This window comes from Urocitellus parryii, chromosome 1 (genome assembly GCF_045843805.1).
Source record: "Urocitellus parryii isolate mUroPar1 chromosome 1, mUroPar1.hap1, whole genome shotgun sequence".
Classification (NCBI taxonomy): Eukaryota; Metazoa; Chordata; class Mammalia; order Rodentia; family Sciuridae; genus Urocitellus; species Urocitellus parryii.
The window spans coordinates 80099120-80124262 of NC_135531.1; the positions used below are offsets into that span (position 1 = coordinate 80099120).

At 31.6% G+C, this 25143-nt stretch overlaps 1 protein-coding gene across 2 annotated transcripts in view; it reads right to left on the reverse strand.

The window, feature by feature from the left end:
- Positions 1-218: 218 nt before the first annotated feature.
- Chd1 (chromodomain helicase DNA binding protein 1) overlaps positions 219-25143 on the reverse strand; it is a 74065-nt gene continuing 49140 nt past the window's right edge. The window contains exons 24-37 of one of the 2 annotated variants that reach the window (XM_026385880.2): positions 22914-23074; positions 21514-21555; positions 20379-20509; positions 19578-19716; positions 19248-19398; positions 18032-18154; positions 16933-17061; positions 16220-16483; positions 15746-15886; positions 10706-10884; positions 6599-6695; positions 5435-5486; positions 4691-4901; positions 219-2908 (exon numbers count right to left, since the gene is read on the reverse strand). In XM_026385880.2, coding sequence (XP_026241665.1) covers positions 2563-2908; positions 4691-4901; positions 5435-5486; positions 6599-6695; positions 10706-10884; positions 15746-15886; positions 16220-16483; positions 16933-17061; positions 18032-18154; positions 19248-19398; positions 19578-19716; positions 20379-20509; positions 21514-21555; positions 22914-23074 — 2166 coding nt within the window. In that variant the 3' untranslated portion in view covers positions 219-2562. The remainder of the gene's footprint in view (positions 2909-4690; positions 4902-5434; positions 5487-6598; positions 6696-10705; positions 10885-15745; positions 15887-16219; positions 16484-16932; positions 17062-18031; positions 18155-19247; positions 19399-19577; positions 19717-20378; positions 20510-21513; positions 21556-22913; positions 23075-25143) is intronic. The other variant, XM_026385881.2, reaches the window with a different exon arrangement.

Below are 25143 nucleotides of genomic sequence, written 5' to 3' on the forward strand. Positions count from 1 at the left end.
CACTCACACCCTGAAACTAATGAAGGAAAATCATTCAAACTCCTGTTTTCATAGTCTTAAAACTATTTTCTTTCTACATACCCTAAATAAGGAATATTTTCTTTATAAGCAGAGAGGTCATTGCTTTTAATAAGAATCTTTTATTGCATATTATTAAAGTGGAGAGTTGACTGATACAATGTTATGCAAAATCTCTCAGGCTTAAACAAATGGATAAAAAGAGTAAAGCACAATGAGCATGTAAGAGACAAAAAAATAAGCATTTTTATAGAAAATGATCCCTGTTTAGGTACTCATGTTCTTCTCTATTGTTTCTTAACAAATTTATGGCTTGTTCCTTTCCTAAATAATTACATTTTACAAATAATTACATGTTTAGTATCAATGTTAGTATTAGATTCTTCATTCAACTCAGCTAGTTGACTGAAATATTAGAAAACTAGAGCTCATTCTCTTATTTCCAAAAATACAATACTGTTCTATGAAATTTGCACAAAAGGATATAATGCAAATGTCACAGCTTACTAAAATATAATGTATTAAGAAAGGTCAACCCCAGCCCCTTAGCTGTGTTAATATATTGAGCAGCATAATTTTTTAATCAAATGCTCTTGTGCAATAAAATTATTTATATTAAATGTGGAGAAAAGTGGAAAACTTAAAAAAAAAGTCAGCACTGAGTTCTTTCTTCATTTTCATATTTAATTAGAAACTATGGAGTTATTCCTTCATATGATGTTTCAGATATCAGGAACAAACACATCATCATTCTTCAGGGCAACTATATCTAAAAGAAAAATCTGTGTTTAAAGGGAGGGTGTTGTTTCATTCACATCATATAAATTTTAAAACTGACTGGATAAAAGGAAAATATTAAAAAAATATATACAAACTTTAGTAGATTGCAGCTTCCATAACAATTCAATTTGGACATGTATAGGAATATTATAGAAATATGTCCATATACTTACATTTGTCAAAAGTAAGGCTCAAATTTGTTACATCACAGCATACATCCAAGAATGAATGCATGCCATGATTCAAAATTTCCCACTGAATACAAGAAATAAAAAAATCTATGAATAAATAAGGCATCCTAAAATATTGTCTGCAGAAAGCCAAATGGTCCAACAAAAATTTCTGTGATCTAAGTTTTATTTCATAGAAAGATGTACATAGTCTTCAAAATTGATTATTTGTAGTACTACACATTATCAATTTTCAACTGCTTACCAAAATATCCTTTCTCTGGTAGCTAAATATTACTTAAGGGGGAGAAAAAAAGATTAAGTGCTTTAGGGAATAAGAATGCAGGAGAAAAGTACAGGAGCCCACATATCCTTTTTCTGAAATTTAATTTGTCATATATAAGGTTTTTATATACAATCAGTGTGCATTGTAACAGTTTATATTAAAAGTCAATCAAGTTTGTCTAAAATGTTAACCTGGCTGCATAGCACATTTGACATTATTGCCCACATGAAAAGGGAAAACAAATGGATTTACAATAACTTTTGGCTGTTTTGGATTCTTAGAGTGTTCATACACCTACTCTTTTAAACCAAATGCATCTGAAAAAAATGTTTCCAGAGCATGCAGTTTAGATTTTCCATATTATTTCACCATTTTTTTTTTTAAACTACAAACACAATATTGGCTAAAAAAGAAAAAAAGGTGGGGGGCATCACATGTATCTAATAAAATATTCAATATAAAAAAGAGAACTAATGGAAATAAGTGGTGCCTTTCCCCATTTTTTTACATTCTAAACAATGATTCCATCAAGACAAATCATTAAAAAGTGTTATTAACACTGGTTTTTTTTTTTTGTTTGTTTGTTTTTGTTTGTTTTTTTAATAAGAAGGCCTGAGTTGGTAGGGAAAGGAACAGTGAAAAAAAAAAAAAAAGCCTGAGAAGGGGAAGGAAAGCTCATTTAATACATTTACAATAATTTACAGCCATTTTTTTCTTGTAAAAAGGCATAATAATAGATCACAAACAGGAAATTTCTGGCTATATTACAGATATAAGTACAGAATTTAAATATTCAAGCTTGTGATGAAAAGCGGCAAGGTGGTCGCAGTGTACAATGTAAACAAGTAGCTTTGGAAAGTGAACAAAGTCCTTGAGTGTTTTTTCTTTATTAAGAAAAGAACTCTCTTTCATTCCTTCCTGAAACATGATCACAGGTCAGAGTAAAGTTCATATACAAACATAATTTAAATGAAGGTCAGTCTAAAATCACTGACTTAAAAACAGTTTTATCCAGCCTATATTCGAGGGCAGTGTTGAGGTCCCTGTTATAGTAAACATTTTCCATTTCTTTAAAAAATAAAAAAAAAAAGTACTACAATATCTGTAGCACAGTGCAGCATAATCCTTAAATATAAAAATATTTTCTCTTCTGTTGGGATAATAGACCTTGCATCCTGGAAAGAAGTAACAATACTGCTACTGATAGAAGATCTGTTTATATCTTTCAAGTCATGTAAGGCAATTACTGTGTTGGTTTATGATATATGGCTAAAAGAAAAGTCCAGAAAGACAAAACATCAGTTTTTGTTATGTTTTCCGACTGCTCCAGGTATGCTCAGGTGTACTTTTGTGTTCAACTGAATGTTCAAATGGAGATCTGGAGCCATAAGGAGACCTCTGATCTAGTGGTGATCTAGGGCCACTACTGGAAGCTCTGTGGTCCATTTGCCAATCTGAATGATACCTATAATCCCTGGAAGATTTATGGTGTATATATTCAGAACTTGACCGGTGATCTGAATGTAACCGATGATCTGAATGAGATCGATGATCAGAATGAGATCGATCTTTTAAACTTCCTTCCAAATTTGACCTGTGATCTCTACTCCTGTGATCATCCAGTTTTCTGTGTTTTTCTCTGTCACTGTAATATCTAATAAAAAAGAAATTAGGTTTTTTAGTCAAACTAATAATTTAAATTTAAATGTTTCAAAAATAATTTTATTAAAAAACAAAAATAATATTTTAAAACATGCTTTTAATTGTATACAATCTCAGTATTTCATTAAACTATAAAAATGAGCTTTAAAATTACTGGAAATATCTCTTTGAGAAAATTATTTAATGCATAAAACTAAAGTGACCCATACTGAGTACCTCAGTCAGTAGCTAATTTCCCATGCCCATCTTAAGAAAACTGCTACTTTTTATACTATGAATCACTTGTAATAATTCATCTTGATTGTCTGAAAGTTGGAAAGTGATAACTACAAGTATATATAAAAAAAACCCTTAAAATTCAACCCTTTTTTGAATGTTGAAGATAAAAAAAATGTAAATGTTATAATGCAGTCTAAAATAACGTATAAAGGATAATTTTCATTAGTTGGTGAAGTCTATTAAAACCTTCCTCAAGGTAACTTGGTCTATAATGTTTTAACACATAAATCATTATGTGATTTTACTCCATTCGTGTGGCAATTTGCTAAAAAATAAATGTGGTAATTTAACGAGAAATAATTTCTATGTTTGCCTGTTTAAAAAAATACACTGAATGTATGTTTTTTGGTTGAATAAAAGTTCTTATTAAAAACAATACAAAACTGCCTGTGAAATTATATATAAGTATATATTACTACAAATATGCCTTTTTCTTTTTATTATATTCCCCTTTCTAATATTAAGTCATTCTATAATGGATATGTTTAGTATGACAGAGGTTCTCAGAGAAGAAATTGTATTTGCAGCAATGTCTTCTAATTTCTTTTTCTCTTTTTAGTGCCGGGGATCAAACTCAGGGCTTCTTCGTGCCTGCTAAGCAAGTACTCTATCACTAAGCTATATCCACAGCCCTTCTAATTTCTTGCTGATCTTTACTTTCATTCTTAAAGTTTACTTTTTTAAAAAATATTTATTTTTCAATTGTAGTTATACACAATACCTTTATTTTACTTATTTATTTTTATGTGGTGCTGAGGATCCAACCCAGGGCCTCACACGTGCTAGGTGAGCGCTCTACCACTGAGCCAGAACTCCAGCCCAGTTTACTTTTAGTAATGATTAAAAACACTGCTTTACCAATAAAGGAGTAAATGCTATTGTGCTATTATTATATATTCAGGCTGCTTATTCTTCAAAGGTTTCAAATAATAAAAACAATATATATTTAAAACTTCCTGCTTTCGGGACTATACCAGAGTGCTGAGATTAAGTTTAACGTTACGTTGTATTCACATGAATTACTTTTTTCTTCTCATGATTTTTTAAAAACATGAAATGCAGAATTCCCTTCACCAAATTTGAACCATTATTTCATCATGTTCTATTTTACCCTATTATATTTTGAAAAGTATTTGAGGCAACAGTCTCCAAAGCCAATATTGTAGATATATATTAGAAATAAAATATCCTCTTAATTTAAAGGTACTTTTAAACAATAATGAATGCCACATGAACAGAACTCCTTACAATAACTTTCACCTCTCCTTGCATATTTTGATTCAGTTTTATAATCCAAAAACCACTTTATACAGAAAATCAGTTCTTATTAATAACAAAAAAGTGGTGTATGTCAATTTTTCTCATTTACAGAACAAGACCTAGACTGACTGTGTGAAAATTAACTGGTTGATAGGTCAAATACAGCAAGTATGGTTTAATTAAAAGGAGAAGGATATGAATAAGCAAAATTTCAAAAGTAACTTGTCAAATTTACCTGCTGTCTTGCTTGTAGTGATCCCACTCACGATGATCTTTACCATTACTAAATGATGAATATGGTCTTTTCCTGGAATCTCTCTTTTTGTAAGAATCTCCCTGATGACGGTCTTTATGATGATCGTGATACTGAGATAAATGTCTATCAGAAGAATAACTATCCCTGCTGCTATCATCATGATTTGTATTTTCTTTTAATCTTTCCACATCTGTTGAATAAAGTCCAACTTTTGTTATGACTTTAAAAAATGTGGTAAAAGCAACTTCTAGATAATGACTTCTGCCAAAACAAAATCATTTCCCAAATATAGGCAGTTAAACCAGTTTTAAAATGGTCTATAAAAGCAGCATAACTAAAGGTCACTGGATTCTGAAATGTTAAAAAAAAAAAAACAAACCCTCACAATTCATAAATACAGGGCCCACACAGTTTCTCAGATATTTGTGCCCTTATACAGAAAGAATACATTATTCAAAGTTACGTTAAAAAAATAAACATTCACCTTAAAAAATTATTTTACAACTTGTACAAACTGACAAATTGGCTGGTTTATGGAAAAGATAATAATAATAATAATAATAATAATAATAATAATGTAGAAATATATGAAAATTATAGTATTTTCAATATAAAAGTACTTTTAAATTGGAACGACTCAATCCTTTTTATAATTTGATTAAAGCCCCCCAAAAGACAAATTTTTTTTTTAATCTTCCAGAACAGTTAGTAAAGCTTACTTACCTGGATTTCTAATCATATGAGCACTCGAGTTACTGTTCTGGTCATTGTTTTGCTAAAATAAAAAAAGAATCTTTTAAATGCCTTCAAATACCCCTATAAAACAGAGGAATAGGTGGAATTCTTAAAAAAGGAAATTCTGATAATAAAGTTTCACATAAGACATAAAAATGAATATGTAACATTAACAAATCTTCTTTTTTCTCTAATCTATCCCATGATTGTTTTTTAAAACCAACTTTGAGATTTTATATTTAACACAACAGTTGTAAAAACAGTAATGAAAATTCCCTTATGTCCTTCACCTAGCTTCTCCTAAAGTTAACATCTTATATAGAATAATGATCAAAACCAAGTAATTAACAATGATTGACTCAATACTATTAACTGAAATATACTTTATTCTGATTTGACATTTTCTCTAATGTCTCTTTTCTGCTCCAGGATCCAATCTAGAACTCCATGTTACATTTAGTTATTATGTATTTTGTGATAATTCCTTAGTCTTATTGGCACAACTTTGACATGTTTGAAGCGTACCGTCATTTTCTGTGATTCCATTAATTTCAACTTCCTTCTGTGGATCTTACCTACTATATATATATATTTTTTTTTTTTTTGGGGGGGTGGTACTAAGAATTGGACCCAGGAGTATTCTACCACTAAGCTATATCCCACAGCCCTTTTTATTTTTGAGATAGGATTAGCAAGGCACAATGGCATACACCTGAAATCCCAGTTGACTCCAGAGGCTGAGGCAGGAGGGTTCCAAGTTTGAGGCTACACTTGGCAACTCAGGGTCCTAACCAAATTAGGAATACCCTGTTTTCAAAATAAAAAATAAAAAAGTCTAGGGACATAGCTCAGTGGTAATGTGTCCTTGGGTTCGATCCCTAATACTGAAAAAAAAAAAAAATTATATATCAGACACAGGATCTTCCTAAATTGTTCGTGCTAGCTTTGAAGTTGTGCTCCTTCTGCCTCAGCCTCCTGAGCAGCTGCAATTACAGGCATGCACCTCCACACCCAGTGATGTTATTTTCTAATGCTGATTTTTCTGTATCATTCATTTCTTCTACATTTATTAGTTGAATTATTCTGTATTGAAGAATGAATCATGACTTTAATGACATAAATTAAGGAATAAAATATTATGCACTATTTTACCTGAGATTCTTGGCGTTTTTTAATAGCATGCTTATATAATTTATGCAATTTTCTTGCATCAAACTCAGTAAATTTAGATACGAAAATCCATAGGTTTCTAGAAGAAAAAAAGATAAAATTACTCTGGTGGAAAATATTTAGCTTTTTCATAGAACACCAGTCCCTGACAAAAACACATACACATGTAAAATTAGCCATTAATGAAACAAAGTCTAAAAAGATTAATTTTTGGAAGACTCTAATGATACAGCTCTAATTTCTCTTTCAAACCCCTTCATTTTGGAATGAAGAGCAGTAATAATCCTGATTTGAAATGGACCCAAAATATGTAAACAAACCAAGGAGGAACTCTCGAGATTTGTGTTATTATACAGACTTTGTATGAGATCAGGTTACGTTAACAGCGTGTGTAGAAACATCAGCAGATGATATGAATTAAGCTTCTCAAGAAAATGGTCTTAATGAATTAGAAATTGTTATTTTGGGGGCTGGGGATACAGCTCAGTTGGTAGAGTGCTTGCCTTGCATGCACAAGGCCTTGGTTTTGATCCTTAGCATCACACACACGCACAAAAAAATTGTTTTTGTGGGGGAGATGTGGGGGAGTAGTGGGGATTGAACTCAGGAGCACTTGACCACTGAGCGACATCCCCAGCCCTAGTTTGTATTTTATTTAGAGACAGGTTCTCACTGAGTTACTTTGCATCTCACTTTATCTGAAGCTGCTCTCAACTCTCAATCCTCCTGCCTCAGCCTCCTGAACTGCTGGGATTACAGGCGTGAGCCAACTGCACCTGGCAGTTTTTTAAAGAATCATTTTTGAAAATTTTTAGTTGGAGATGGACACCTTTATTTATTTTTATGTATGCTGAGGATCGAACCCAGGGCCTCGTATGTGTGATGCAAGTGCTCTACCACTGAGCTACAACCACAGTCCAGAAATTATCATTTTTAGTGATATTATGGTCACAAAAGTAACAGGACACTCTAAGGTACTGGATGGTATATATCTTGACCTCTCTTCCCATCCAAAGGCAGCATCAGTAATTAATGAAAAATTTTAGTGATGATTTCCTAAAAAGTATGTATATTAGATAATCAAATTGTATGCCTTAAATATATATTTTTTATATTTTCAGATACAGCAAAAAAATGCAATATTAGGTGCCATCAGAAAGCACGAATATTCTCTGTAAGTATAGCTGCACTAAAGTTTCAAAATTTTCTTCAGTTTATTATAATCATAAATAATTTAAAGTAATTTAAAAGCAAACTTGGCTAAGAAAACAAATGAATTTACAGACTATCTCTAACATACATATATTCTAGAATTAATTAATTCACAAGAGCAGGTGGTAGAAAATTAATAAACTACTTTTTTATTCATAATTAACTTCTTTTTAAAAATGTTTTATTCTAGAAAAATCTAGTCAGGAATTAGATTCTGATTACATCACCTACATAACTGTTGTTAGGCCAAAAGCACTAGAGGTGTTATGACCAGACAAGGCCAAAAATGAAAATAATAATAATAAAAAAAAACCTAATTTAATCTCTGAAGTATTTATCAGTTGGGGTCTTTCTGTTCCCCTTTTCCCTTTAAGGGAAATGGACATAACCAGAGACAGGCAGTGGCAGGATAAATTAACAGCAAGGAACATGGAAACAATGTGGTTAAGAATGAAATGGGAGAAAATTAAAAAAAATTATTTGCCCAATCTGGAAAAGAAAATAGATTGGAGCATGGCCTTTAGAGGTAACATGACACATGACTGGGGATGGGGGGGTAGCTTCTGACTACTGGTCTCTCTTCTTCCAAAGACTCTCTCCCCACTTCCTAATAACTAACTAAATCTGAAATAACATCTACTTGTATTAATCACTATTAAATTAGCTAAATTTGGCATCAGGAATAATGACTGCATTGTCTTTTATTTTTCTAGTTTCATGAAAGGTAAGCAAACAATAGTCAAGATTATGTTTGGGAACCATTTAACAGAACAAATTAAACTTTAGATCTTGAACGTTAATAGATAAAGAATTTGACCATATTTCCCTTTAAGTCTAATATACATAACTGAACTTCCTTGCATTTCTCTTCTTCTAGGGTTCCAGGCTTTGGAGAGCATCATGAATTAATAAGGTTTGAGAAGAATGGAATAATTCTGTTTATGGCACAACAGCCTCCCTCCACCCCCTTCACAGGTTTGTCACCCACAACCAACCATGGTCTGAATACATTAAATGGAAAAATCTTAAAAAATAAATAATGTTTTAAATTTTGAGCCAATCTGAGTAGCAGGATGAAATTTCATGCCATCCTACTTGGTCCCAGTCCTACTCCATCTCACATGGGATGTGAATTATCCCTTTGTCTAGCATACCCATGCTGTGCTACTTGCCTGTTAGTCATTTAGTAACTCACTTGGTTTTCAGATCTACTGCAGAGCTAACGTAGTGCTTATGTTCCAGTAACCTTTTTATGGCCCCCAAAGTGCCTGCTGCCAATTTAGAAAAAGAAGCCATAAAGTGTTTCTTTTATGTGAAAGGTTAAAGTTCTCAACAGATAAAGAAAAAAAATATCATACACTAAGGTTGCCAAGATCAAGAGTAAGAACCAATCTTGTATCTGTGAAACTGTGCAGGGGATTAAAAACAAAAAACAAACCAAAAAAATGCTCCTTTTGTTGGTTATAGATACAGTACAAGTACTGAGCTAAGATGGAAAAGGCATTAATATCTTGCTGTGCCTTTAATTTATAAATTAAACATTAATGTAGTTATCTATATACAGGCAAAAACCTAGAATACATATGGTTCAGTACAATCCCTGGTGTCTGGCACTCATTAGGGGTCCTGAAACATACCCTGAAGATAAAGGCAAACTGCTATGTGTCTATATTCCACTTACAAATAAAAGATTATGTCAGACACTGTGTACTTTAGGATCATGGTCTCTCATTCATCATGATACAATCAAATTTACCATGAAATAATTGAAAAAACATACAGTGCCTCACAGTTTAAAAAGTGCTTGAATACAGATGTCATTCTGGAGATAACAGATGTTATCTGGAGATAACAGTGGAGCTCAATGATACTGATAACTGTTTAAGGTTACAAAGTAAAAAATGGGGACACTAAACACATTTTCTGATGCCAACTTTAGCAATCATTCCAAGATTTCATACATGCAAAAATTTAGGCTATTATTATTATTATTGTCCATGCATGGATTTGGTTTTTATAAACATTATATTATAGTTTGCATTTGTGTACAAAAGCCTAATGGTTATTATAATCAACTTCCTAGCTTCTTTTTATAAATGGGTTCTAGTTGAACTTATGAGAAAGGAAATGAAACAACGAATGGACATACACATATACATATATAAAATTTTAATCATTAAAGCTCCTCCAGTAAGTTACTTACATTTTTTGGTTTTGACATATAGCTACAATGCATATAGCAAAGAAGTCAACAAACTGACATCACTGACAGTTATGTGCCAGTCTTCTCTCCTAATTAAGTCTAGAAGTTGGATTTAATTTTAACTCTGATCTGGATCTGATCATCATTTAGACGTGATTTGAAAAATAAAAATAGTATCACAGCTAAGACTTACAACATTAAGATAAACTGTGTTCCATCTTTTTTTTTAAGTAAAGGGAAAAAATAGAAGTTTACATTTTACATTGGTTGGAATGTTTTAATTTTTATGACTTTATATACATATGCAGAAGATAAACTGCTAAATTTATGTAAAATAAATTCTTTAGGCACACTGATTTCTAAAGATGTTATTGAGAATAATTTGCTGAATTGCAAAGAAATTTTAAAATAAAATGCAATGACTTTTATTTTAAAATGAAAACCTCTTTTTCCTATTTAAAAGCAGAGATGCCACCTGTAGCTTATCATGATAGATAAATAACCATTCATGAATAAATGCTTTGAAATCAAAGGGAGAAAATTAAAACACTCATTCTCACATTACTTCTTTAGATGCTATTTTGTCACTTAATCTTTCAGAGGTAGAAAAATAAAAACACAAAATAGTTACAAATTTATAAATTGCCCAGTTCCTGAAAAGTTATGTCACTTACTTTCTCCACTGCTTTATTTGTTCAGGATTTGTATACTCTTTCAAACATTCTGTAATATGATCTCCAATTTTTATTAAACACTGTCTAGTATGCTCCAGTTGTTCTCTTTCAGAAAGGCCTTTCTCAGGCCTATCAAGTTGTTTCAAAGCCGCTTTGACAGGCCTCATTCTTTCTTTACACTTAAAAATGGGAAAGATATAAATTTATTAAAAACATGAATTCAATAAGATCAATTTCAGTGATATTTACATGAGTAAATATAGTGGCAAAATATGCAGTAAATCACACAACTAATATACAAAGATTTTCATTATTTAAAAATCAATCTTTAAGGAAGCAAAAGCTTTGTAATTTACTCAGCTAAAAAATAATTGTTTTTTATACTGCAGTGCCCCATTCTGAGTAGACTTAAACAGAAAATACTAAGAAATGGCAAGAGTAATACATTTCAGAGTAAAACTTACCTATAATAACTATAAGTAAAATGCAAAAAAAAATGGATCTTTATATAATACAGGTGTATAAGCTGTGTAATCCAAATCTTTGAGACAAAGCAATAATTTTTTTTTTTTTTTTTTTTTTTTTTTGGTGGTACAGGGGATTGATCCCAGTGCTTGACACATGCTAGGCAAGCACTCTAAAACTGAGCTGTATTCCCAGCCCTTTTAACTTTCTGAGATAAGTTCTGGCTAAGTTGCTCAGCCTGGCCTTGAATTCATAATCCTCCTATTTCAGTCTCCCAAGTAGCTGGGATTAAAGATGTGTACTACTACACCCAACTACTGATAATTTTTGTTACTTTTATATTTTGAGTGTTGGAAAATAGTGGATGGGTGATGGAGATTAAGCTTTTCCTTGATAAATACTTATATGGCAAAATGATGAGACATCAAAAATTGTATAATTCAGTTTTATTACACTAACAGAAACTATGGCTGTATACCAAAATCAGAATAAAAATGTTACTAAAAGGATAAGCTGTAGATAAAATTTATGAGTATAAATATAAAAACAAATTTAAACAAATATCCATATCAATTTATACATGAGGAACAATTTAGTTTGATTCTAAGAAGACAGGCTAACATCAGACAACATATTTAGTTGATGCCATTTATTAAAAAAAGAAATCCTTACTCCACCACTCTAAAGGGCCATTGTATTGGTATGGATTTGCTTAGGAGTATTGTATTCTGTTTTACTGGTGAATCAGTTGGGAAGTTTTTCATTCTTTGTCAAGAATAGGTAAAGTATCATTAGAATTGTGTATTCTTTTGGTTCAAACTAGAATTCAGTTACACCCAATGCCTTTTTTTAAAAAAAAGTGAAAATTCTTGATTTCCTACATAATTTTAGCATTATCCATAGTTACTCTGTTTCCAATTTTTTATGATAGTTTATACCCTGCTAGAAAATAATTTGTTCGATATATATTAAGTACAAGCTATACTCCTGTCATTATCTATTTTTAGGAAATAGAGCAGTAAGTCCGACAGTGATGTTGAAACCTGGACTTTTCTTAAGAGAGACAAAAAAAAAAAAAAAAAAAAAAGCAAAACCAGAGCAAGGAGCTTCCTAACTTATTAAGATTTTAGGAAAGAATGATATTTGAGAAGACACCTTAAAATGTTATGACATTCCAAGTAGAGGGAAGATAAGTACAAATGTCCTAAAATCTGTTTGATATGTTTAGAAGAAAATGAATACCAACGTGGCTGGAACCAAGTGAGAGAAAGATAGCAGGATGGTGGAAGCTAACCAGATGCTCTACTTTTGTTTTTATCTTGAAAAAGATGGAAACACCATTTGAGAATTTGAAATGCAGAATTAACATTGTATGACTCTATTCTTCCGATAACCATCAAAAACCTCTCTGGTTACTGTATGAAATAAAAACTGAGGTAGACGGGGAAGGGTAGAAGCAGTAAGAACATTTAGAGATGTCTCTGTGTATAGAGCCAAAAGAATTTGCTAATTTGAAAGTGAACAGAGAAGAAAGGGATAGATGACTAAAATGTGTGCCAAGGATAAAGTCTAAAGATAGGAAATGGAGAAATTATAATACTTTACAAAGTCCTTTTTAGGTACTAAAGTCTATGTTTTGCTTCAAATGTCGCATCCAACCCTGACAATAGTCCTTTTCTATCTATTTTATAGAACAAGGTGACAACAGTCAAACCCAGGCCAACTGACTCAAATCCTCTATTTCTTAATTTAGCACTGTTATACTATCATTTCTGAAACAAATCAATGAAATATAAGGAAGATCAAGAAGTGCCAATACGGCAAATATCCAACAGGATAAAGAACAAGAAAAGAGTGTTTAATTTCTTATCATTAAGAGCTAGTTCCCAATAAAACAGAATTCCTTAAAAAGAAGTATAATCCAGTGTAAGCCTAGAAAGTCTGGCTCCAGAGTTCATATTTAAAACTATTCTATTCTTCATTTCCAAGATATACAAAAGATCATTTGAAGATTAATGAAGAGAAAATTCATGCATTGTGCACAGAAGAAAACTTTTCATTTGAGCAGTGTCCTGAAAGTTACAAAGCTCAAGAGGAAATGTAGGTAAAGAAAAGAAGCTAGAGGAACAATCTTACCTTACACAGTAATTAAGTATATAGAGTAGGGAGAGCTGATTCAACTGAGGAGTTTTATCTTCTTCACTCCCACCCAATAGAGAGAATTAAAAAAAAAAAAAAAAGTCAATAGAAAATAGGGAGGCTTGATTAAAGTCACAAATAAAAAGGTTATCCTTAAAAATGAGAAAAGGAATCCCAGTGCATGAGACTACAGAAGAGATTAAAATGAAAGGTCATTGTAGGATGTTAAGGAAAAGGTACACACTCATAAGTTGCTGGTTCAACTGCAAATTGGTGCAACCACTCTGGAAAGCAGTATGGATTTCTCAGAAAACTTGGAATGGAACCATCATTTGACCTAACTGTCCCTCTCCTCGTACTATACTCAGAGGACTTAAAATCAACATACTACAGCAAAGCAGCCACATCAATGGTTACAGAAGCTCAATCTACAATAGCTAAACTCAGAACCAACTTAAGTACCCTTCAATAGATGAATGGATAAGGAAAATGTGGTACATATATACAATAGAATATTACTCAGCCATAAAAAAGAATGAAATGATGGCATTTGCCAGTAAATGGATGGAACTGGAGTCTATCATGCGAAGTGAGTGAAATAAGCCAATCCCCAAAAACCAAAGGTTGAATGTTTTCTAATATGTGGATCTGACTTACAACATGTAGGAAAAGGGAGGTGGGGAGGTTCATCAGATGGGACAGGTCATAGTGGGAGGAAGAAGGTAGAGATGGAAATGGGCAAGACAGTAGAATGAATTGGACATAACTTGTCTCTATGTTCATATATGAACAAAGGACCAGTGTAACCATATCATGTACAACTACAAAAGTGACAAGTTATACTCCATGTATGTATTTCAAAATATATTCTATTGCCATGTGTAACTAAAAAGATCAAATTTTTAAAAAAATTCTGTTAAAAAAAAAAAGGAAAGGCCAAAAATAGCACATATGGCTCAAATAAATAAATAGTAGATAGGAACAGCTTACTTTGAGTGTTCCAAATTCTCAGTGACTGGAATGATACCAACTGTTAACAGAACAAGAAAACTGTGAAAATGTGGTAGGAACTACTATGTTTAAAAGAGCATGGAAAGCTATTGTAGGGGATGTCATAAAATCTACAGAGAATGAGCACGTATTCATTTATCAGTACTTTCCAGTCAGCATCCAAAGGAGAAAAAAAGCGTGAAAAGAGGGCAAGAAGAATAACATAGTGGCCAATCACAAATTTAGTGTTAGAAGGGAAAATGTATATCTTTCAAGTAAAGTATTTGATTAACAACAATGATAAAACTAAAAGATAATAACCCAGTCTAACCAGTGATGTATGTTAATTGCTCAACTAGCATAAATCCTTAAGAGTCTAGAATAATGTGCATATCGTAATCCTGGTTCAAGCTCTGAAAATTCGATACCTATCTTGTCTTACTCAGTCCTTTTCTCTATAATTATTACTTCTTCCTAATTTTGCTCTATACTTAGACTTTTTAGTTTCTATCATTCTACTCTCATACCTGAATTCAGTCATAACCTCTACTGAAATCACTATCAATTTTCATGTTTCTGGAGCTTTTTGGAGGAGAGCACTGTTTGAAAACTTTACAAGTACCAATTACTTTGAGTAACATAAAAGCATGCTAGCAAGTAGAACTAGTATAGTTTAAATCTGCTGTTCAAAAATAAAGTATGGGGGGGCTGGGGATGTGGCTCAAGCGGTAGCGTGCTCGCCTGGCATGCGTGCGGCCCGGGTTCGATCCTCAGCACCACATACCAATAAAGATGTTGTGTCCGCCGAGAACTAAAAAATAAATATTAAAAATTCTCTCTCTATCTCTCTCTCCTCTCTCACTCTCTCTTTTAAAAATAAATAAATAAATAAATAAATAAAGTATGGGAACCCGTGTCAGTCTGAAACAAAATAAGTACAGAAAGTGAGTGCGTTCAGAAACATTCACAATAATTTAACAGTACAATTTTAGGTCTACTCAATCTAGTAATAAAAAATTGCGGTTTATATTTTATATATAATTTTTTCTTCTTTTACTTTGTTAACATTTCCATTTTTATTATCTATTCTAAAAATACTGGTTTCTAATAAACTGACATAATAAAAATAATGTTTCACCATTGAGAAGAAACACTAGAATACTAAACCTACTGGTTTAAGAATTTACAATTCTTTACCTTAAAATTCCAAAGCTAAAGGAAAACGGTTCCCTCTAAAACCTTCTCCTTCGATCCTTATTAAAGGCTTTCCAAAACTGATTCTAATTTTAGCACACTATCTAAAATTTAAATCTATTATTTATATCAATCTGAACTCACATTTGTCAAATACATTTCTAAGTTCATAGTTCAATTTCATAGGTGAAATTGCAACTTAGTAAAATGTTACATGAATTAATGCTAATAATCAGAAAGTCTACTGCTTACAATGCTGAATGTCTTCTGATCAAGTTCTTCAGATTCTTCAGATATGGGAACTGGTTCACCACTTGCAGTGATATGAACTGGAGCATCAGACACTGAAGATTTTTTGGATCTTTCTTTACTTTCAGACTTGGATTCACCCAGCTGAAAAGAGAAAATAAAAACAAAAACCCAACAGCAAAGGCAAAATGATTAAAACTTTCAGAAAACAATTACTGTCTCAATTTATCCTACACATGCTTATTCTCATTGAATATTTTTATCTATTTTCTTTTTTTAAAAAAAGCTACCCTATATTGTTACCATATATGTAAGGCATTAAAATGTATTCAAACCTGTTTTTCTCCTTTATACATTCCCACACATACTTCTAAAGAACTCAATTATATAGACTTATACTGATATGCAATTTAGTATCCTAAAATGTAAATATGCTGATTGTTTTATTTTCTAAATTTTACATTATGAATTGCATACCTTTTCTTCCTTTATGTCTTTTTCTTTCTGCATAGCTTCTTTTACTTTGCTTTCTCTTTTTTCTTTAAAATCTTTTTCCTTTATATCTTTCTTATCCTCTTTTTCTTTTATCTCCCTTTTAAGTTCTTTTTTATTCTCCTTTTCTTTTGCTTCCCTCTTCTCTTCTGATTCCTTCTTTATACAAACATCTGGCTCAGGTTTTTCTTCACTGTCTCTTTCTGTTTTAATTTTTTTATTTGGATGTTTCACAGAAGTGATCTCATCCTAGAAAGTGCAAGTATGGCCAATGTATTACTAACTAAATTTTGATAAAGACTAATTTTTTTTTTTTTGGCATGACTATGTATTGCATGTATGTGGATTCTGAAGGAGATAACCCAGAATCCCCTTAAAGATACATGCAATGTTTATCTTCCTATAAACTAAAGTAAGCCAGTCCCGTTCAAATTAATAAAAACCTTAAAGGAGACAGAAGTTCATTTAATTGGCAAATGTTTGAAAAGGAAGGACCTTTGCTTTATGCATCTAATGTATCCACTGCATAGGTAGAATTCTGTTCTGTAAGAGACTACATTATGCACCACAAGGGGAAAAATATTTTTTAAAAAGTAAGATTTCAGACCTTAGCTTAATTTTAAAATGTAACGCACTTGAAAACATGCCACGTTCCCATCTCCACAGAAAATGTTACTGTTCTAAAAATGCATTTTTACCTTATCATCTTCTTCATCAGACTTCTCTGAAGGCAGGGGAGAGGAATCGCTCTTTATTTCCTCTTTCAGTTTCATAGATTTTATTGCTTTATTCTTCTTAGCTCTTATTTTTCTTCGCTTTAAACCTCCCTGAAAACATTATTTTTCATTTTAACCAAACCCACAAATTTTTTAAAATTTTTCATTTTTATCATTTGCAGCATTGGGAATTGAACCCAGGACCTAGGTACATGTTATTACATCCTGGCCCAGAGATTTCATTATTTAAAAACTTCAAAAATACTAAATATAAAGGTTAGAATATATACCCCACCCATACTTTAATAAATACTAGCCGAGAAATGAGTAAGATGGGCGTGGTGGTACACGCCTGTAATCCCAGCAGCTCGGGAGGCTTGCGAGGCTGAGACAGGAGGATCTTTAGTCCATAGCCAGCCTCAGCAATTTAGTGGGGCCCTAAGCAACTGAGTGAGAACCTGTCTCTAAATTAAAAAACAAGTAATTTGAGTGGGATGTGGCTTAGAGGTCTAGAGCCCCTGAGTTCAATCCCCAGTACTCAAACAAAACAACAACAACAACAAACAAAACAGGAATGAGTAATATAAGTGGATTTTCACAATTAGGTTATTATCACCCCTGATTAAATTCAATGGTACCAGAGATACAATTAAAAATCAGTTTTAGTAGTACCCAGGTAGTTATTGTAGTCATAAGTAAACTTTTAATGGCTGCTTTAATCATCCCCTTCTTAGTGTCTTTTTTTGGAGCTTCCACATAAATAAGGTCAGTGACCTCTGATACTATTACTTAAAGTCTAATACCTTCCAATAAAACAGCTCCCTGGCTCAACCTCTCAAAGAGTACTCAATACTCTCACAAATTTTCTTTAATCCCTACCAAATACTAGAAATAAATGCACTCATCAATTTTAATATATATGGTGAAATAATGTAAAGAAAAACATTACCATATTCAAATAAAACTTTAAAGAAAAACTATAAGCTGTATTAACTATGCATGTCTAGGATGGTCAGTAAACTAGGTTTACCTTATACAAAAGAAAAGTAAACCACTCTTAAGCATCTCAATTTTAACTTACTGCACCAGAAAGTCTCAGAGCTTCTTTTTTCGCAAGGTCTCTACTAAGTAATTTGATGAGGTAGTCCGCACGTGTCTGCAACTGTTTTGCTTGTGGTTTTTTATCAGGATCATCTGGAAGAATCTGAAAAAGCAATTAAATTTCAGGTTAAATAACATAAAAAGCTTATTGGTGACAGGCCAAATTATACTGTGTGCAGGTATGAACATGTAACAATAAATACCATCAATGTATACAACTACATGCAACAATAAAAAATGTGGAAAAAAGTTTACTGGTAAAAAATATTTAACCATTTTAAGAAATATAATAACTCACTAAAGTTACAAATTTTAGTATTTATAGGAATGACTCATTCAATATACATTTTAAAAAATATCTACACCACAGGCAAAATTTAATTTTCTAAGAAATGAATCCTAAATAAATATACCTCAAAAAAGTCCCTTGTTATTACCTTTCAAAATGAAAACAGAAAAGTTTGATTACAAATTTCTTTCAAATATACAAAAAAGTGCATTTAACATTTGCTGTTATTAAATGTTACATTATCCTTAGAATCCCTTCCTCTCAATAACACCATATATATATATATATATATATATATATATATATATATATATATATATATATATAACAATTCCTGGAATTCAGAGTACCACCTATTTAGAAGGTGACCTCCTGAGGAAATTTTCACAGTGGAAATCTTGACATTTAAGTTTTCCTTAATAGGAACAAATGATAAAGCATTGATATCTAAAAGTTAGTACTTATCTAAAGAGGTACCAAAAAAAAAAAAAAAAGAATACTTCCAGTGTTTTCCATTTTATGCAAAGATATTCTTTTACCTAACACAGTAGAATCAAATCACCAAAAAACTTAAAAATACATATTTTTAAAAACCTTGACAGCTTAAGGATTGTTTTTTGTCTTCAAATAAGTTAATGATGTAACAGAAGATTTTTTAACCCAATAATCTAAAGGAAAATATACCTGTCTATACCTGTCTTAATAACAAAAATATAATTCTAGAAGTATGGCAAAAGACTCAGAAATCACTTATTTAAACTTAATCCTTTCATGAAAAACAAAGTTCTAAAGAAGCCACGAGCACACAACTAACCAGAGCCTTCATTACTTATTCCTAGTTTATTTCCATAATAATTTAAAAGATTAGAATAAATTAAAGCCAACAAAGTCACGAGATATACAGTACCTTATGTGTTAGACTGAGGTCAGGATCCATTTTAATCATTTCCCAACTTCCATATCCATATTCATAAATACCAATTAACAAATTGGAATCATCTTCTTTGCCCCAGTCTATATCAAAATGAGCTGCCTTCGTGTGGCATGGGATTGTATACCTATTATTAAAGTTAATAATTACTTCCATGTTTATAACTGACATTAAAAAATTAATTCTAAAAAACATATTTGGGTCATTAAAAATTCTGGTCTAAAAGTAGCCAACAATGCCACAAAAACTTAAATATACCTTCATATCAAAGCTACTTAATAACAAAAATTTTATAAAGTAACTCACTGCTTTCTTTCTTCTGGATCTGAAGGGATAGATTTGTGCAAAGGTATTAATTCTTCTTCATGGGAGATGACCAGCTTGGCATTCACTTGTACTCCTGATATTCGGAATGTTGGCCCCTTCACTTTTCCAAGTCTCCCACCTTAATTTTTTAGACAAGAGTATAGAAAAACATATAAAGCATAATTCTACAAAATACAGAACAATATGTGCTAATATTATTTATACCATTAAGAAAGGGATTACTGACAAAACTTTCACTATATATAATAAACCAATCATTACAATCTGGCAGATGTAGATTCAAATTGTATTTCATGTAATTAAGTAAATTATTAATCATACAAAATAGATCATCTATTTGTTCTGTCAGCCTCTAAATAAGAATTCTAGTATGATTTTTTTTCTTTAGTGTATCTATTATTAAACCTCATGTGAATATTTTTTCTTCAGGCATATGAACTGCAAAATAAGCATAATAAAATAACTGTGCACCAAACCAATATCACATGTATATATTTACATTTTCTTCTCCTACTTATCCATATTAAAAAGAAAGTTTAACAGTAATTTCTGACATTGTGTCCCAGTCAGAATACATCAGGGACTCTAAAGGATAGATTCTGTTGCCTTCAAAACTGGAATTCTGTTCTCCATTTCCTCTAACTCAGGTCATCCTTCCTTTGTCTTGTAAAGCATCTTCTAAAACTAATTAAACAGGTAAGTTAAGACATAACACCTAACTCAAAAAGTATATCTTGAAACTTTCATTTTTCTCTTTTAAATCACTCATTTTAATGTTACCTGTTCGTTCTGTTCCTGAAGAACTATCCTTTAAAGCTTTGATGCAGCCATTATGCACCAATTCTCCTAATCGTCTGAGGTCTGTTTCTGACTTATCAACTAATTCAGCATCTCGAGCAATTGCATCTAATCTGTATCAAAATAAGACAAATTTCAGGCATATGTGTTAAATGATGTAGAACTGTTTGTGATAAACCAAGCTTTCTATTTTAAGATCAAAATGTCACTCTAATAAATGTCTTATAAATTCTAGTTTAAAACATGAAAAAACCTAGAATAATTTAGTAGAAATACAAATTGTTTACATATTCCAAGACAATAAATTCTGAAAACTCATTACAGAGCAATTGAAAAATTAATTGGAAAACTGTATAATAGGTATACAGATTTGAAAATCATATGCCAATTCTATAAAATCTTTTTTTACAAATTGATCAAATTTTAAATAATACAAAATTTTTATGACAATTATAAGTGAGAGTAAACTATGCAACAGATAACATAAAGAAAAATTAACTCTTAGACATTTTTTCCACCATCTAAAATAATTATGCATGTATTTCATTGCATTTTTAGTTGCCTCAAAAGAAAATATAATAATCTCTATTTTTAAAGTTTTTAAGTGGAAAAAGTCAATTAATTTGAGTCTTTGCTGCTCTACATTCAGAAAGGGTTGGCTACAACAAAAGACAAAGAATATTTATATGACCAACAATTATTGGTATTAACCCATAGCTTAAAAAATTTTAGTTGTATATGTACTAAGAGGATGTAATTTAAAAAACTAAGAATTTTTCTAATTAGAAAAAACAGTGGTAAGTTAAATCAGCAACTCAGCACCTCTATGAATAAATTTGTGGTTCATAAGTTGTATAATGAAAAATCAAACGAAAAATACATTAGTTATAAAAATAAAATTTAAATTTGTTTTAGACAATTTCATTTATAGATAAGAAAAATTTATAGACCACAATAAAAATATCTTTTTAAAAAAATCTAAAATTTGATTCCTAGATTGTTAAGTGCCTCTTAAAAGCAAATTAAACAAGGTAGCAAACTAAATATTAATACAACTAAAGCAAGCTGACAGTTATATAAAATTTTAGAATTCTATGAGGATGACAAATGCATTTACCTTTCTAAAGGGCCACCAAATTTCTTATAGCTCTTGATAAACCTAGCAGAAAATAAACACTTGGTTGAAATGTGATCTTCATTATCCATTTAAAAATACACATATATTTACAACATATGCAGAAATAAGATACTCATTTGTGCAAAAATAAATTCAGAGCACATTTACTAACAAAAAAATGAAAAAGGCATGTTATAAATACACAAACGTCAAAACATGAAGTTATATACCAAAGTAAAACAAGTACTTTTACACCCAGGATGAACTTAAGATACCAATGTAAATAAAACAATAGAAGCTAAATTTTAGTTTAGAATTACTTTATTATTTTCACAAGACTGGAAAAGGGTTCAAAGTTATCACAGGAAGTGTCTCCAGAATAATTATCAATCATACTACACCTCCTCACATTCCAAGTGCTGGTAAAAATAAGACAAGATGTGTGGTATTACACTAAACAATGGAAAATAAAAATTTTACTTCAGAAAAAAAGCTATGTAGGTGGTTGATAGATGAGGAAAAATATCCAGGAAAAGTAGAAGATGAAATGCTTCTCCAAGTAAAAACAGAACCAGCAAATCAGATGTCATAAAAGTGCTCTTAAGGAAAGCTAACAATGTATTTAGTTGTCTGCTAGGAAGAATGAGGAAGAACCTTATCAGTCAGGTCTATGATTTAAAAGACAAAAGTTACAATGGCTTGAAAGAAACAAAACAACAAACTCTAGAGTAATGAACAATCTTTTTACAAATTTCACATGCAAAACTATTATATTAACAAAATAAGTTGTTACCCCATTCCCCTTAAAGAAATATAGTATATTTTGAGCAAAAACTACAATTTATCCTGCATGGCTAATCTTAACCCATTTCCTACTTGGTCATATCAGAGATGGTTTGTTACTGTTGTTTGTTCTGTGGTGCTGGTGATCAGATAGATGCTTTGGGCATGCTAAATACATAATCTACCACTGAGCTACATCCCCAATCCCAGAAATGTTTTAAACATGGTTACTTTCAAAAAGCAATCACTTCAATGTTAAGACACTAGAAAAATACAGAACTAAATTATTCCCACAAAAAATTAATAATCCTGGGAATCAACAAAGCAGTGTGAATTTTTAATAAACAAAACCATTATTCTGAAATACATTAATAAAACCAAAAAATTTTAGTAGTCTAGCCTAGCAATAAATAACATGCAAAGATTAGAAGTTGAACTTGCTTTTACAGTTATAATGAACCCAAAAGCCAGGAAGGAATGCTCAATTCCTACTCAAACATCATATATTTGCCTTCTCTAAAACTATCATCTTAATTTTTGAAAATTATTAATTTTCATATTTTAGTTTTACTTTCTATGAAACCAAATTAAAACAAAATGGTCTATTATCATCTTACCGCCTAATTTCTGCATCATTAAATCCTTTAATATTCTCCCGAGGGATAGTGCGTGGTCTTCCACGTTTCTTTGGCCTTTTCCTTTCTGAGATTGAATCACTATCAGATCCAGAGTATCTCCTACTTCTACTGCGCCTCCCTTCACTTCCATTGAAACTAATCTGGAATTTGAAAAAAAAAATTCACCCAACTTAGGGTAAAGTTAAGCTTTTATCTAATGGGCAAAGAAAAACTCTATAAAAACTTAGAATATTCCACAAGCAAAAGTAATTAAGCAAACAGAACAAAAAATAACATGTTAATGACAAAGGGTTATTAATAGCCTTAATAATTTAAGCATGCTTATAAATCAATAATAATCACCAGTCTTTTGTAAAAATATGAAAAGTTATTAATAAGCAAGTAATCAAATATCAACTCCTTTTTAAAATCTATCACTGTTGACAAATACCAAATAAGTAATAATAGTCGATACTGATAATGGTACAGAAAAACAGACACTTATGTATCTATCTCTGTGGGTATTTAATTGAGGGCAGAGGGCAATTTTAGCAATATTATCATTGTATTGTAGAATAATTAACACTCATGATATACTGTCAAAGAGCAAAAAAATTCTATAACAATGTGACTACTATTTAACCTAAGAAATGAAATCCATTTAAAAAATTACAATGTTATATACTGTAATAATACTATTAGTCATGTATCTCAGAGTGGGGAAGAATGATTCCTTATCCCTCTTTACTACTTTCCTTCTAAATATTCGCCCATTGCTGTTCTAACTAGGCTATATGTCAAATATCTATTTCACAGAAAAAATGCCACGTAATCCACTAAATGCCTATTCCTAATATCCACAGTTTTAACACATGCAGCAAAAAATACACTGTATTAAGAGTTTTTCCAAAGCCTCTATACATATTCTGAACCCTATTATTATTTTAACCTCCTCTAACCCTTTCATAAGACTTAATGTAATGCTATGCTTCCCATGCACTATAAAAGGAAATAATTTTAGAATTCACAGAAATAAATAAGAAACAACAAATGTAGTCCCTTTCAGGCCAAATTATTTGGTTCCACTACTGCCTGTTCTAGAGAAAACTGGCAGGGCATGGATCCAACCCTAACAATAAATCTAACCTATAACACAGAAACCAATCCACAAAACTACAACTATCTTATATTTGATAAAGGGGCTAAAAGCATGCAATGGAGGAAGGATAGCATCTTCAACAAATGGTGCTGGGAAAACTGGAAATCCATATGCAACAAAATGAAACTGAATCCCTTTCTCTCGCCATGCACAAAAGTCAACTCAAAATGGATCAAGGAGCTTGATATCAAACCAGAGACACGGCGTCTGATAGAAGAAAAAGTTGGCTATGATCTACATACTGTGGGGTCGGGCTCCAAATTCCTCAATAGGACACCCATAGCACAAGAGTTAATAACTAGAATCAACAAATGGGACTTACTCAAACTAAAAAGTTTTTTCATAAATAGGGAGCCTACATCCTGGGAACAAATCTTTACTCCTCACACTTCAGATAGAGCCCTAATATCCAGAGTATACAAAGAACTCAAAAAATTAGACAATAAGATAACAAATAACCCAATCAACAAATGGGCCAAGGACCTGAACAGACATTTCTCAGAGGAGGACATACAATCAATCAACAAGTACATGAAAAAATGCTCACCATCTCTAGCAGTCAGAGAAATGCAAATCAAAACCACCCTAAGATACCATCTCACTCCAGTAAGATTGGCAGCCATTAGGAAGTCAAACAACAACAAGTGCTGGCGAGGATGTAGGGAAAAGGGTACACTTGTACATTGCTGGTGGGACTGCAAATTGGTGCGGCCAATTTGGAAAGCAGTATGGAGATTTCTTGGAAAGCTGGGAATGGAACCACCATTTGACCCAGCTATTCCCCTTCTCGGTCTATTCCCCAAAGACCTAAAAAGAGCATACTACAGGGACACTGCTACACCAATGTTCATGGCAGCACAATTCACAATAGCAAGACTGTGGAACCAAACTAGATGCCCTTCAATAGATGAATGGATAAAAAAAAAAAAATGTGGCATTTATACACAATGGAGTATTACTCTGCATTAAAAAATGACAAAATCATAGAATTTGCAGGGAAATGGATGGCATTAGAGCAGATTATGCTAAGTGAAGCTAGCCAATCCCTAAAAAACAAATGCCAAATGTCTT